Source organism: Pollachius pollachius (assembly GCF_949987615.1).
Source record: "Pollachius pollachius genome assembly, chromosome: 6".
NCBI lineage: Eukaryota > Metazoa > Chordata > Actinopteri > Gadiformes > Gadidae > Pollachius > Pollachius pollachius.
Window position 1 is genome coordinate 27,462,879 of NC_136939.1, and position 16,023 is coordinate 27,478,901.

General features: G+C 45.5%; 1 protein-coding gene across 1 annotated transcript in view; it reads right to left on the minus strand.

The window, feature by feature from the left end:
• The window catches only part of LOC307076973 (guanine nucleotide exchange factor DBS-like), a gene marked incomplete at its 5' end in the record, with an annotated part of 59,366 nt that extends 44,415 nt beyond the window's left edge, over positions 1-14,951 (minus strand). The window contains 1 exon segment of the mRNA XM_079738205.1: positions 14,876-14,951. Coding sequence (XP_079594331.1) covers positions 14,876-14,951 — 76 coding nt within the window.
• Positions 14,952-16,023: the final 1,072 nt, after the last annotated feature.

A 16,023-nucleotide genomic window follows, 5' to 3' on the forward strand; every position in this document is an offset into this window, starting at 1 on the left:
CAGATAGTGGATCACAGACCCAGGTAGTGGAACACGAGCCCAGGTAGTAGAACACAGAGCCAGATAGTGGATCACAGACCCAGGTAGTGGAACACGAGCCCAGGTAGTAGAACACAGAGCCAGATAGTCAAGCACAGACCCAGGTAGTAGAACACAGACCCAGGCCCAGGGAGTCCATCCAAGATCCTGGTAGTGGATCACAGGCCCTGGTAGTAGATCACAGACCCTGGTAGTAGATCACAGACCCAGGTAGTCCAACACAGACCCAGGTAGTGGATCACAGACCCAGGTAGTGGATCACAGACCCAGGTAGTCCAACACAGACCCAGGTAGTGGATCACAGACCCTGGTAGTGGATCACAGACCCAGGTAGTGGATCAAAGACCCAGGTAGTCCAACACAGACCCAGGTGGTGGATCACAGACCCAGGTAGTCCAACACAGACCCAGGTAGTGGACCACAGACCCTGGTAGTGGAACACAAACCCTGGTAGTGGATCACAAACCCAGGTAGTGGACCCCAGACCCTGGTAGTAGATCACAGACCCAGGTAGTGGAACACAGAGCCAGATAGTTCAATACAGACCCAGGTAGTGGATCACAGACCCTGGTAGTGGATCACCGAGCCAGGGGATCCAGGATTAGCAGCAGCAGCAGCTCAGAGCTCAGCCCACAAGTGCTCCTCGGAGCGACTCAGAAGAGGGAGTCCTCTCTCTCCCCTCTCCTCTCTTTCCCGGTGTCAGAGGAGCTGCCGGGCACGTCACACATTCACACAGTTGTCTGCTCGTCACTGACACACACACACACACACACACACACACACACACACACACACAGACACTAATACACACACACACAGACTCGCAGAAACACACTCCACGGCTTGCAAAGCCGCTGCATGCCTCTGAAGTGCACACACAGACACACACGGATACACACAGACACTAACGCACAAACATAGACACTAACGCACACACACAGACACTGACTAACGTGCACACACACAAACGCAAACTAACGCACAGACACAAACACAGACACTAACACACACAGACACTAACACACACATACGCTAACGCACACACACAGACACTAACGCACACACACAGATACTAACGCACACACACAGACATACACGCGCACGCAGACACAATGGAGCGTGGGGCTCGGCTGGACGAGCTCAGTTTCACCGCCATACTCTGGTTACAGCCCAGGTACAGAGAGAGAGAGAGAGAGAGAGAGAGAGAGAGAGAGAGAGAGAGAGGGAGAGCGAGAGAGGGAGAGAGAGAGAGAAAGAGAGATAGAGAGAGAGAGGGAGAGAGAGAGGGAGAGAGGACTGGAGGGAGGGAGGGAGAGAGAGAGAGAGAGAGAGAGAGAGAGAGAGAGAGAGAGAGAGAGAGAGAGAGAATCTCTCTTAGAATCAACACGACAGAGCGAGCCAATCAGCACGCAGACACTGGCCGGGGGGTCAGAGTGGGAGGGGCTAAAGTTCCCCTTTGAAGCACACGGCCAATCAGAGGGGGCCAGTGAAAGAGGGGAATCTTGAGCACATACACACACACAAGCACACACAATTATTTGTGTTTTTTATGATTATATATTTTCTTGACTTGATTCATTATGATGAACTGATCAATAATAATAATAATAATAATAATAATTATTATTATTATTATTACTATTATTATATTGCGGGACAGGAGATTGTTTTAGGGGGAGGCCATTCAGATAAAGCAGCGCATAAATAGCACAAAAAGCTAAATAAAGTTGGTGTTTTATCGAATAACAAATCGGTTTAGTTGGGAGATGGCGCCTTCCTGTGGGTGAATTGGGGGTCTGCCTAATAAATATTACCGTTATAGTTTCATGTTTATGCCGATTATAAGTTAATAGTAAGAATAGTATTACAAAAAGAAAAAAGAAAAGTGAAAGACTCAATGATAGGGTTGTTGATGTTATTTGTTAAGGTTAAACCACCCTTGGTTCATACCATACTTTACATACAAACCAAATAAGGAGATATGAAGTCATTATTTTGGATTTAAATATTGCTGGAGAGGTCACGAAAGAACGAACTAGGAAACAAGGAACTGAGGTGTGTTAAGGACGGATAGGAAGGAGACACGTGTGTGTGTGTGTGACTATCTGTGTGTGTGTACGTGGGTCAATAACTGCGTACATTAAGTGCCAGGACGTACAACATACAATAAGTGCGTACATTAAATGTGTTGAATACATGTTTTGCTAGTGTTAATGTTGTTCTTGTTTAAAGTCACATTCACCCGTTCCCACCCCGACGGCGGAGTCGACCGCTCAGGGCGACAGCCAGCTGGCCAGGAGCGGTCAGGGAGAGGCGTCTCGCTCAGAGACACCTCCACACTCTGCCTCCTGAGCTGAGCTCATGCTCACACCACACTGCTCTCTGGAAGTCTCTCTCAGCGACTCCCCACACTGCTCCTCACAGCACCAGGGTACAGAAATAGCTCGCACTAAAAATAAACATCAGACTCTTCCAGTGTGGGGTTCACTCATAAAACAAACACACAACACAGACACACATGTTGACACATCCTGTCTGCAAACCGGCAGAACATACAGCTTCATGTACAACATCTACCTACACACACACACGCACACGCACACACACACACACACGCACACGCTCACACACACACACACACACACACACACACACACAGACACACACACTCACACACATCCTCCTCAGCCTCATTACATCATTAAACAGCCTCACCCATTAATAACTCCTCCACCACCACACCACCTTAAGTACACAGGATACAAGTCAGACAGTCAGTCATACGGTCATCACTCAGTAAGCCATTCCAGCAGCCAGTCAGCCAACCAGTCCTCACTCAGTCAGTCAGTCAGACAACCAGTCCTCACTCAGTCAGACAGTCAGACAACCAGTCATCACTCTGTCAGTCAGTCATCAGTCAGTCAGCCAGTCGTCACTCTACCAGTCAGTCAGTCAGCCAGTCGTCACTCTACCAGTCAGTCAGTCAGCCAGTCGTCACTCTACCAGTCAGTCAGCCAGTCGTCACTCTACCAGTCAGTCATTCAGTCAGACAGTCAGCCAGTCGACACTCTACCAGTCAGTCAGTCAGTCAGACAGTCAGCCAGTCGTCACTCTACCAGTCAGTCAGCCAGTCGTCACTCTACCAGTCAGTCAGCCAGTCGTTACTCTGTCAGACAGTCAGCCAGTCGTCACTCTACCAGTCAGTCAGTCAGTCAGACAGTCAGCCAGTCGACACTCTACCAGTTAGTCAGTCAGTCAGTCAGTCAGCCAGTCGTCACTCTACCAGTCAGTCAGCCAGTCATCACTCTACCAGTCAGTCAGTCAGCCAGTCGTCACTCCACCAGTCAGTCAGCCAGTCGTTACTCTGTCAGACAGTCAGCCAGTCGTTACTCTGTCAGACAGTCAGCCAGTCGACACTCTACCAGTCAGTCAGTCAGTCAGACAGTCAGCCAGTCGACACTCTACCAGTTAGTCAGTTAGTCAGTCAGTCAGCCAGTCGTCACTCTACCAGTCAGTCAGCCAGTCATCACTCTACCAGTCAGTCAGTCAGCCAGTCGTCACTCCACCAGTCAGTCAGCCAGTCGTCACTCTACCAGTCAGTCAGCCAGTCATCACTCTACCAGTCAGTCAGTCAGCCAGTCGTCACTCCACCAGTCAGTCAGCCAGTCGTCACTCCACCAGTCATCACTCACTGTGAAGCCGCGTGCAGCAGCTGGAGTATCGGTAGAAGCTCTTCATCTCCCCCAGGGGGACGGCCACCGCCCGGGCCCGCCCCCTCCTCCTGGCCCGCCCAACCCGGAGCCTGGCCCGCCCCGGGTCTCCCTGCTCCAGAGCCCCCCATCGCCTCGGACCCCTGTCTCTTTCCGGGATGCCCATAGTGCACCTCCTCTCTCTCTCCCTCTCTGGGGCGTTGTGACCAACACACAAGAGAGTCTCTCTCTCCCTGTCTCTCTCTCTCCCTGTCTGTCTCTCTCCCTGTCTGTCTCTCTCTCCCTGTCTCTCTCTCTCTCCCTGTCTCTTTCTCTCTCTCTCTCTCCCTCTTTCTCTCTCTCTCTCTCCCTCCCTTTTTCTCTGTGTTCTTTTATTTGATACGGCAATTACAGAACTCTACGCCCTTTTCCTTTGTGTTATCTGCATGTGTGTGTGTTTTTGTGCCTGTGTATGTGTGTGTAATTGTGCCTGTGAGTGTGTGTCTGTGTGTGTCCACCCCCCCCGCTGTGCGCTGGCCTGTGCTTAAACTAGGCAATCTCAACTGAGACGGAGTACGTTTGCCTCTTGTACTCGTCACATCGTAACACGCCTTCACCAAGCCTCTGCTGCTTAGTAGAACAACAATGGAGAACAACACAGTGCACACAATTGCCACTTTGTTGCTTATTTGGAGCCGTTTTACGCACGTTTTCTCCATGTGAGAAAAGGTGATGCAGTCGTAGTAAACAGATACGTTGAAAGGTGGTGCGATCTACGAGAGAGACGCAGAGGAACTGTCCTCAAAGGCTTTTGTCAGGATAAAAAACAAGTGGTCAGCAAAAGAAAGAATGTGTTGCAGTTTTTGCACTTTAATTTTAATCGCGTTTTTAGCCTACACTCAGACTTGAACTTATTCTTGCATGCGTGTGTCTTCATAAATAAAAAAATAAAAACATTTGGGTGCATGCAAATTATTCTAAGAGGTCTAGACTCCGTGCGCAGCCCCGCCTTCTCCAGTGAACCAAGGAAGCCCGTGCCGTGACGAACGGTCGGAATTTTGATGAAACACTCAACTTCGTTAATAGCACCAATGTGAATCCACTCCTGAACCGCTTGCCGCAATGTTTATTGTTTAATGGGGTAGAAGGGTCGCATGGACTATACGTCATCCAGCTCAGGTTGCGTATCTGTCCGTGTGCGAGTGTCGGCTCATTAGCATCTGCACCCTGTGCTGTGTTCCGATAGCCATACTTCCATGAGTACACTTAAACGTAGTAGGCCTACACTATCCGCATTTACTAAGTGCGCTGATTTTCAGAAGTCAGTGACATTCCACATCAAAAACTCAGTGGTGCACTAACCGGAAGTTACGATCGCGACTGCCGCCGGGGCTCCTCCCAAAAATAATTATCCCGCTTTGAACGGGTAGGGTCTGTCTGCGTCCTGCAAGGCGGAGGCGTAACTTGTAGTAGGAGGAGGCGTGTCTTGTACTTTTCTAAATCGCGGTCCACGCAAGGTCTTCCTCTTTTCGCGGTAAAAAAAAAAAAAAAGTGTAAATCACAGTTCACACATTATGCGACCTCTTCCTTGAAGTCGAAGTCTGAAGTTAAGATCATGTCGGTAAGTAAAAAGAAGTGGATTACTAATCCCCCGTCTGTAGCCAGGAAGGCTTGCAGACACACCCTCAACATATTCCCAAACGTACCTTTTGCATATTTGAGCCTTTGTCTATCTAGTTATTTGACTTTAAGGTGAAAGCTGCTTTCTAAGGCGCTAGCTATGTTTACATTACTTTACGACCTGCCACGTTTGAGATGCACACGTTTGAGATGCACACTGAACAGTCACAAAACACTCTATACTGTACAGGCTAGTAGATGTTGCTTGCTTCTTTCTGCCCCGAGTTTGCACAGTGCAACAGTGATGATGTAGCTGAGGAATCCATCTATTGAAGACCGGAAAATATATATGAAATGAAGGTTTGTAATGTGAGCTGTAATATGAAGGCTTTCTCATAACCATCCTCCTGTTAGTGACATTGTTCTTGTCTTGTTTCTATCAGTTATATTTATTTTAATTCATTGTTTTCTATCTCATGCCGGATATTCAAAACATGCAGGAAGCAAGCAAGTGGCTAAAACAGATGAAGGAACAGAACCTCTTCAATGGTGTGGTCCAGGTGCCGCGCTTCCTTGGCATGGAAGACAGCGAGGCTGCACAATCCCTACAGAACTACATAGAAAAGGGTGACACCAGTGGCGGACTGGGACAATAATTCAGGCCGGGAATTTGATACCATTCCAGGCCACCCTTCTCATGCAGACCACCATACCTCTAGTTGTGTATTCTAACACTATTTGATAGTTAAAAGAGATTTAGGAGTGACCGATGAGTTATCTATTTGAATATATGATTTTCATTGAAAACCCTGTTTTCAAATGTTATAGCAATGGATGAATACTCAAAAACTATTGAGGACAGCAGCCATAGGATACACAAATGTACAAGGCAAGACACACAAAACAATGGGCCTATATTTGTAAAAAGAGAGACAAATACTAGCTTGGATGTTCAATAATTAACTTTACTTTCAAGCATCAAACATATAAAACATTTATCAAAACTGGAATATATTAATTTCTTTAAATTTAACAAGCAACAATGCAAGAACAACAAAGAAGAACTTAGAATACAATATTCACTCATTAGTGTCAATAGAGTAGATCACTAAGAGTAACCAGTCAGCGATTATCCCTAGTAAACCAGCGCAGTAGCTCACTGCTCTCTGCCATCTTGTCAATAATGTCATCTTTGTCAAGTGCCATTAGAATCTCCTTCTCTGTTGCCATCAGCATGAATGCTTCTAAGTTCTCTTGATTGAGAGAGGTTCTCAGGCGATTCTTCACAAGTTTCAGAGTAGAGAAGGTCCTCTCACAGGCCACCTGTGAGACTGATAGTGTGAGGATGAACTTGTAGCCCAAACCAATGATATGATATGCATCTGTGAGCAGATTGTACTGTGACAGGAGTAAATAGCAGCATACCAGGCAGTTTTCACAGGTTGAAAAACTTGTGCTCACAAACTCCACACTTTCATCAAGATCCTCTCCAGAGTCATCACTGGTGGTGGCAGCCCTGGTGTTGTACTCCTCTTGTAGTGATTGTTTGAGTCTTTCCCAGTGTTGTGCAAGGCTGGTCAGTTCAGCCTGCAATGCTTCAACAGTGGCACGGTCATCAAATTTCAACAAGCATTTGCTGAGCTCCTTCATGGCTGTGTTTGGAATGCCCTTTTCTCTGATTTCAGGAAAGCGTTTAGGATCCATGCAGGAGACATCTGCACAGAGCACTGCATTTGCTGCATAACGATGGTGGATACTTTCCACAACAGTGTCCAGTATCACATTGTGGATTTTGATTTCATAATTTTTGTCAGCATTAGCAATGAGGTCATCTTCTGCCAATTCACCTGACCTTCTCTTCTTTTTTTTTGTTCTCTTCTCTGGCAGAGCAGTTTGAGCTTCAGCATCACAGTTCTGCTGTTCTTCCAGAATGCCATTGGCCCACTCAACAAAGTTGTCTGCTGCCTTCTTCACACTCTGAAAGTCTCTTGCATACCTTCTCAGATTATCCTCTGTTCCAGTCACTAGGTGTTGTGCTGTCACAAAATCTATCCCACTTGTTTGCAAATATTTCGAGAGAGGGGATGTGTTCTCAAAGATCCTGAGATAAATCTCAGCTGTGAGAATCGTCTCATACCTTAGCAGAGCATCTTTGTACCCTTGGGCCTTGCTTCGGATACAAGGTTTTATGGTCATGTCCTTTTAAATTTTCTCCATAGTGATGATGACATCTGTGTAGAGTTCCTGGTTGGGCTTTGCAAAGCCTCCGAAGACTTTCTTCAATGCTTCATCTTTAGCCCACCAGCGTGTTTCACCAATGACACCTAGCCGCCTGCGTCTCTTGTCCTCAGTGGTTTCCTCCCATAGGTGCATGCGCTTATAGGAGTCTCGAATTAACACTGCAATGTCGTTCAGGAGACAGAAAAGGGATTCGCTTGCAACAACAACAACCCGAGTGGTGTCACTCAGCACAAGATTTAGGATGTGTGAGTAACACCAAATGTGGACTTGGTTGGGAGATACTTCTGTAATCAATGCAGAGAAGCCTCTGTATTTTCCCTGCATATTAGCTGCTCCATCTGTTGCATTGCCAATGCAATGTTTGATGTCTATGTCCATCTTTGCGAGTGTCTCTTTTACAAGGTCCACAAAGTACTGTCCAGTTGATGACTCACAGTCAAGGACAGCAATGAGTCTCATGGACAACAGTAGTGACATATCGCAGAACTACTGCACATTGGTCTTTGGATGTCAAATCCTGTGTTGTGTCCAGTTGTACAGAGAACATCCCTGCCCTTTTCACTTCAACAGCAATTGTCTGCTGAATCAATGACCTGATGACTTCAATAACTTTATTTACTGACGTTTTGGACATCATTGTTACCAATGACCCTCTTCCTTTACTTCCCATCTGTTTTTTACTCTTCTCAATACAATCCTTAACGTGCTCTTGTAGGCAGACATCATATTTGCTCAGCAACAAAATTAGTTCAAGAAAGTTGCCATGGTTGCTGGCGATGTTTTCCAATAAATACGCAGCTTCTTGGCTGTGTCCTCTGTAGCTAAGCCCACATTTACCGATAACTTTTACTACATTTATGACACGTTCCATGACCTGCCTCCTCTTTCTGATCTGCTCTCTTTGAATAGACATTTGTTTGTCACTCAAAAGGCTACAAATGTCTGCCCTGCTGGCTCTGAGAAAAAAGGCTTCTGCACTCTCTCTGTGAGTCTTGCTTCTCTCATGCTCCTGTACCCTCTGATGGGCATGTTTTCAATCATGCATCCCTCCTTTGGCAAATGTACTTTCACTGGCAGAGGGTTTTGCAAATGCTAGACATATTGAACAGAACAAGGAGTGAGTTCCCTCATTGTATGTCCGCCATTTTCTGTTGGTGCCATCTTTGGAATTGAATACATTAGGGATGATTCTTTGAGTGGTTTGTTTTGGGTGGTTCTTAAAAAATAAGTCATAGTCCTTGGGCTGAGGACGGGCAAAATAATCAAATGAATGTTCTGTTTTCTCCCTTTCATTTTCTCCTGTGCTGGACTCTGAACCTGTCTCTCTCTCTCCCTCTTCCTCAACTTCAACGTCTGGTTGCTCTGCAGAATGAGATTGACAAGTATAGCCTGATTCTAAACTTGTATTACATATTATGCAGTCATCAATTGTTTTCTTCCTGATTACACTCTTACTGATAGTTTCATTAATAAATCACCTATTAATCTAAAAGCATACTCTGTGTGCTCTTAAGTGGTACCTGGGAGGTCCTGCTCTGTTTCTGACTGTGTACCAACACTCTCCAGTTCTGCAGGAGCACTTGGGGTACCAGTGCTGCTGCTGGTTCCTTCTCCACCTTTGCAAGGAAAAACCCAAGAGCAGGCCATGTTTTAAGTTTATTGCACTGCTGTTTACATTCAAACAATGTGTATTGCACACACAAACCAGAAAGACAGGTGTCTGTGAACACAGCCTATAAAGGTTATAGTCATACCATATAGAGCCTGTATATATTATTATGATAGTCAAACTATCATTTATGGTGCAGAATTACAATAAAGAAAACTGCCACAAAGCTGCAGCCTAATAGATTAAGAGTAAACAAAAAAGCTAGCTGTATTTAATAATGCTTTATTATTTCAGCATGTATAAACTATCCTGTAGTGGCTCAAACATTATGCAACATATTTTTCATTCATGTCTAGGTATTCTGGATTGATTGTCGGGCCGTGTGCCTGTGTCAGTGTGTGTATGTGTTTGTGTGTGGAGGGGGCTGTGTTGTAAACTCTGAAACCACCATAAGAAATAGTAGGATCTCTTCTTTCTTCTAGAAAAAAAGTTTGTTTCTAGCCTTTTCCGTTCCTTAGTAATTGGTATTAGCGCGTCTTTCGCTTCGCCATTTAATTCCTATTATCGCATGTCTTCTTCGTGTAATAAAAACTGATAGCTCATCCTCAAAAAGCACTATAGCTGTCCCAAAAGATTATTTTTCTAACGACTAATCTAGCGATTATTTTTTCGATTAGTCGACTAATCGAACGACTTTCTTTTCTTTTTTTTAACATGACAAAAGTTCTCTTTTCACCAGAGTATACAATCCGAACCCGACAAAGTCTATTCATATTTCATAATATTGTAATGACCACGGAAGAGGCAGTGAATGAAGTGATTAGACAGCTTAGATACCTAATAAACCGTTGGAACACGCAAGACCGGTCACCATAGCAACGCTGGTAAACAAACCCGAGTTTTTGGCCGAGTTTTATACCATATAAAGGAATGAAGACATTAAATGGTCCAAATATTATTAATAAATATTCTAATATATTAGAATATTAATATTAATAAACATACGAACTTTTATCTTTGGTATACTACTGCGACTGCTTGATAAACGAAGATTCCAGGTCGGGGAAGGGGGAAAATCAACAGAACTTGCGGTGGTTTGCGGCCATCCTGAACCAGAGCTCCCGGGTGTTTTCTTTTTAAATGCTCGTGCATTGCCGTAGTGCTGTTGTGGTACGCTAATGTAAATTTGCATAGTCTGCAAATAACCACCTTGTTGGGAGCGTTGAGAGTGAAAAAATCCCACACTTTTGAACACCTCAGTCGTGTTTTTTTTTGCTGTTGGAGCCTCTGTGCTCCCGCTACTACTGCTTGCCGCCGCCATTGTTATGATTAAACGATTGGCGATGATCGTTTTTGACTGACCTTCCCTTCTGGTGAACATGTCACTTATTTTGCAACATTTTGCTCCGTCTGTGGCGAGGGCTTTACGTTTTCTGTCCCTCTCTCTCTCTGCTCCACCTTTCCTCTTTTTCTGACTCTCCATTTCTCTCGACTAATGAAGACAGCGGAGCTAATTGGTTGTTGTGTTACGCCGACAGGTCGCCGAGCGGCGTTATTACGTAACTAGATGGATCGATTTGATTGGCCCGGGCGTCAGTCACTCAGTCCGGTGACTGTTCAAGTCAGGCCAGGAGGACCATCAGGCCACCGGGAAACGTCCCGGTGCTCCCGACGGCCAATCCGCCACTGGGTGACACCTTAATTGCTAAAGAAAAGCATGAAGTTATGGATCCTTTTCTATTTAAGTTTGAGTATTAGGAGGACATGCAATTGTTTTTTTGGAAAACTTGAAAATAATACGACGATTAAAGTCCATTGTGGTTAACCGAAATGTATTCAATACAATTCTTTAAATTATTAATCTGCTGTCTTTTTGTTGAAGGTATAAAGGGATAAAGTAGGCTTAACTTAAGCAGGTTCCCCACGTTAAACTGCTCTATGCAATAGGCTAGATGTCATTGTAAAATTGCAATAGGCTTCTTTTCTTAAATGCATATGACTCGGGTATGTCACGTGAGCCAGTAAGGCTATGATTAAGCTAATCAAGAGCATATTTTTAAATGAGCGGGTCGGGTGAATTATTTTTATATAAGGCTTATTATTTGAGGTCCGAGTTGCGGTCATTTGTGTACCCGCGCACCACTGCTACATACAGATCACTTCCGCGATTTAGAAAACTACTAGACACGCCTCCTACTTCCGTGATTTAGAAAAGTACAAGACACGCCTCCTACTACAAGTCACGCCTACTACAAGTCACGCCTCCGTCTTGCAGGACGCAGACGGATACTATTGCTTTGAACGGTGAACTCTTTACGCATAGTAGCTATTCGCCTTATTCCGCCACGCCCCTTTTTAAATGTTTTTGTCTTCCGCTTTGTGTTGAAACTTCCGGTCGGCTAGCTACGGCTAGATAGCTACATTGAAATACCCGGCGAATTAAGATGGAGAGGCTAACGTGGGTAGAGACAAAAAACCATGTCAAAAGTTCGGATGGAGGGATTGTTCTTCGCCACCCGAGGTTAATGAACTCCTCCGAGTGGGTGGATGACATGCGGCGGTGGCCTCAGGTGACATGGGGATATTTTTAATTATTTAGTGCTGTCGGTGGGCGTCGATGGGTCGGCCATGAAAAATTATAAGAGCACCGAGGCGTATCAATATTTACATAGTGGAATGGTCGGTCGTGTTTTGCATTACAAGACCGAGAAGGAGGAATATTTCTTTTTGAAAGCTGCAGTCAACCCCAGTCAGTCCAGCACACCAAGACTAAAGGTAGGGTTAGGGTTAGGGTTAGGGTTAGGGTTAACCCTAACCCTAACCCTAACCCTACTACGCGCGTGAGATATTTTCCCCCACTATCCTCGAGCCGGGTCGGGCTGGGCCTTTGATCGAGCGTTTGTGTTTTTTTAATCATTGCATTATTGGCCTAATCTGAGGAGAAATCTATGCCATAAACAGAAATATTATAGGCCTTTATTGCACGGGTCTTCTCAATGCCGTGGAACGCTCCGTTCACTTACATGGGTAGTAGTCAGGTAACTTGTCAACCCCAGCGTCTTCGGTTGCTAAGCGACGTCAACGTCTTTGGGGGACTATTTCTCTGCTAGTTTTTAGTATTATGTCAAAGCATTAACTCAATCATTAAAGGATTTAGCAAATGCCTCAAATGTTTCAAGTTTAAAGATACAGATATCAGTTAAAGTTTGGTATAGATTTGTAAAAATTAACAATATAAACAACAATAGAAACCATTTTAACCATGTAACCATTACAACTGATTGAACTTGTAACTGATTGAACATCTTATTCCTCATCTTCTTGTATAATGTCCCAACAAAGATTACATAGACCTGCAGACTCTCAGAATCTTGTCAAAATTCGGGGCAAGGTTAATGGACACTGTTTGAGAGACTATTCTGTAGTTCTTCAGGCGGCGTATGGCCCTCTCAACGTGCACTCGGACGTTGGCTATGCGCCTCGTGTTGGTGATGTCTTCTTCGGACAAGGGAAGGCCTCTTCTAGTGAAAGCTGGCAGGACGAGCTTGACTTTACATTCAAACAGAAGACCTTGGATAACAAATCCTCGGTCGGCCATCACCTCATCACCTGGACGCAGATACTCCAGAAACCCTGAGTTTTCTGTGATGAACTTGTCACTGCATCTCCCACCATATGCTGGAGAGATAAACATAATCAAACCACATGGTGCAATAGCTATGAGTAACTTGATGTTGTTGTATTATGTCCATAGTAATGACTGTAAGACACGCCTCTTGAGTCCAGATTGTGAGCCTTCTGAAGAGGGGTCTGAGAACAGTCGATTACGCATGTGGTTAATGGATAATGTTCCTTGAAGCTCTGTGGCATCGTTGCCTGGATCGTTTCCCTGGGTAGCCATGGAACATAGCACCTCATCTTCTCCATGAAGTCCAGCCACTGAGAGATTATCCTACTGTCCACAGACTGAGACACTCTGAACCTCTCTGCGATGTCGTCCTGCAATAGGTTCAGCCGAAGCTTCATCAGGGTCATCAACAGTTGATCCTTGGGATGTAGCTGAGAGATGCTGCATCCTTCTTTCAGGTCGTCGGATAAAGCCTCAAAGGCATCCACTGACAACCCAGTGTACAGTAGACACAGCCGATCATTCCGGAGAAGTTCGGTGTGTACAAGATGTTGTTCAGGACACTGTGTTGCCTGGTCATGGAGGAGAGGACAATGGAGTGAGTCACTGACAGCATAGATGTGATCTTCCATGAATGTATACTCCCCCTGTGTAGAAGCATCACGGGGTGTCATCCCATCAGTCTCCTGGATTGCAGAGCTGGTTTAGGGTTCTGTAGAAATAACAGCATCAGACATCAGTAACTTATCAACGATAAGGTTATTCATTTTGCTGCCTTTCAACATAACCAGTCCTGGACATCAAATTAGAAAGCCTTGACCTGATCTTATGTTGTAATGCTGTTTATTTATTGAGGTCAAGCCAAGGCATAGTTACGGGTATATGCTGATCATACTCATTAGACACTAGCTGGCTAACGACTAGCGATATTGATAGCTGTTAGCGCTAAAATGTTATCTTACCTTGGAGCCTCACAAGCATCCGACGAGCCTTTTTCGCCGGAGGAAAAACATATCCCAACCATTTCTCGGGGTATGGGTATTGGTCTGATGGTCTGCGTCCACAAAATGAAAAGAAAAGACGTAGGGATTTTTCGGAGGGTTCTTCAAATCTAGCGCCTTTAGCCACATACGCCGGTCCTCATCGCTGGATGGCGGAGGATGAAGATTGAAGGTTGCCCCACAACATTCTGCCCTCGTTTTCCCGTGTACAACACAGTATTTTTGCAAGGACACCCGTCTTTTACTCCAGTTGTTATGGCAGCCCCGCACGGAACAAACAATGCTGGTCATCTTGACTAAAATTGCTAAGGTATTGTTTCACTGTAAGATAACGGACAGAGTTGCTCAACCGGAAGATCGAACACAAAATGGAACCAATATGGCGCCCCCCTTGTTTACGGGCGTAATAAGGTGAATAAAAAGCTATGAAAGGAAAAAAAAGACAAAATTACTCCATTAATGCAGGCTATGTGGAAAATGCGCCGACGTTGGCTCAGCCTGGCTCCGCCTCTTCCTGCTACGTAGCTCAGATGGCTGTCGTTGAGTACGAAAAGTGTGCATTTTCCCACACTCCAAGGTTTGACCGTTTTGAGTACACCATCCGGGTTCTTTCAATACACTCATTTTCGCCCGATCTTAATTGGAACGCCCTAGTCAAACTAAGTAAAGTGGGTACTGATAGTATGGATATTGGAATACAGCACTGGCCTGAGCACACCTCTCTCACTAGCCAAATGATCTAGACTTTAGGGGGCAAACGTACTTGAGTACGGTACAGATGGCCTAGTGTGAGTGCGCCCTCAGTGTGTAAATAAGAACCCAGCACAGACTGGAAGAGGAAAGGAGAATGAGGCGATGGGACTCTCTGAAAGCATCTCCAAAGCGCTGATGAACTTTCTCTGTTCATCCATCTCTCCGTAACTACGGCAACGCAGCCTCTCTGAAGAACTGGCTGTCAGAAGTGAAGCGCTATTATGTGGTTAGTGGAGAGAGGGACGGAGAGAGAGACAGACAGACAGACAGACAGAGAGACCAGGTGTAGACTCACCTGGACCCGGGACCCCGATGGGACTAGACCCCCTCTGCTCTCCTGGTCCGGAACAGAAGCCCAGGCAGCCCATCATGACTGCTCCTACAGGACCAGCGGTCCACTGGTTCACCACATGGTCCTCAGTCAAACAACCAGTCAGTCAAACAACAGTCACTCAGTCAGACCACCAGTCAGTCAGTCAGACAACCAATCAGTCAGACAACAGTCACTCAGTCGGATTACCAGTCAGTCAGTAAGACAACCAGTCAGTCAGACCACCAGTCAGTCAGTCAGACAACCAATCAGTCAGACAACAGTCACTCTGTCGGATTACCAGTAAATCGGATTACCAGTCAGTAAGACAACCAGTCAGACAGTAAGACCAGTCAGACAACCACTCAGTCACTTAGTTGGATAATTGGTCAGACACTCAGTCAGATAATCAGTCAGACACTCACTAAGTCAGAAAATCATTCAGTCAGTCAGTAAGACAGACAACCAGTCTGTCATTCAGTTAGATAACCAGTCAGTCAGCCAGCCAGTCAATCACAGATTAATATCCCATGTGTTTCTCTGCGTGCTGCGAATGAATCACAGGTGAAACTAAAAACCACTTCCACAAACCAATCAGTGGCCAGCCTGCCCTGTGGGCCAATCAGAGGCCTCGGAGCCTGCCCTGTGAACCAATCAGAGGCCTCAGAGGTGGTTTTATGGCCTGATTCCTCTGTAAAGTCGGTTAATAATTAGATCTACCGAGCGCTGGAGGGGTCATAAACTAAAGGTCAGAACGCAAAGACACACCCAGTATGTGTGTGTGTGTGTGTGTGTGTGTGTGCGTGTTTGTGTGTGTGTAGGCCTGACTGTACATGCTTGAATGCATACATATTTGTGTGTGCGGGTGAGTGAGTGAGTGGGTGAGAGTGAATGCCTCAAAAAACAACATAAAAGCCAAAAGTATTAGGCAAAATAATAATTCCATCTCATTTTAAAAACCCAGCAATACCAGCTCCGTTCAAAGGCAGAGGGGAGAATCAAACCGTGCAGGACTCACTTAAACCAATCAGATTCAAACAACAACAGACCAGTCCCCTGACCCCCAGAGCTGACCTGAAGACATTCTGGGTCACATGGCCTCGATGGACCCAGAGCTGACCTATGGTCAGTCC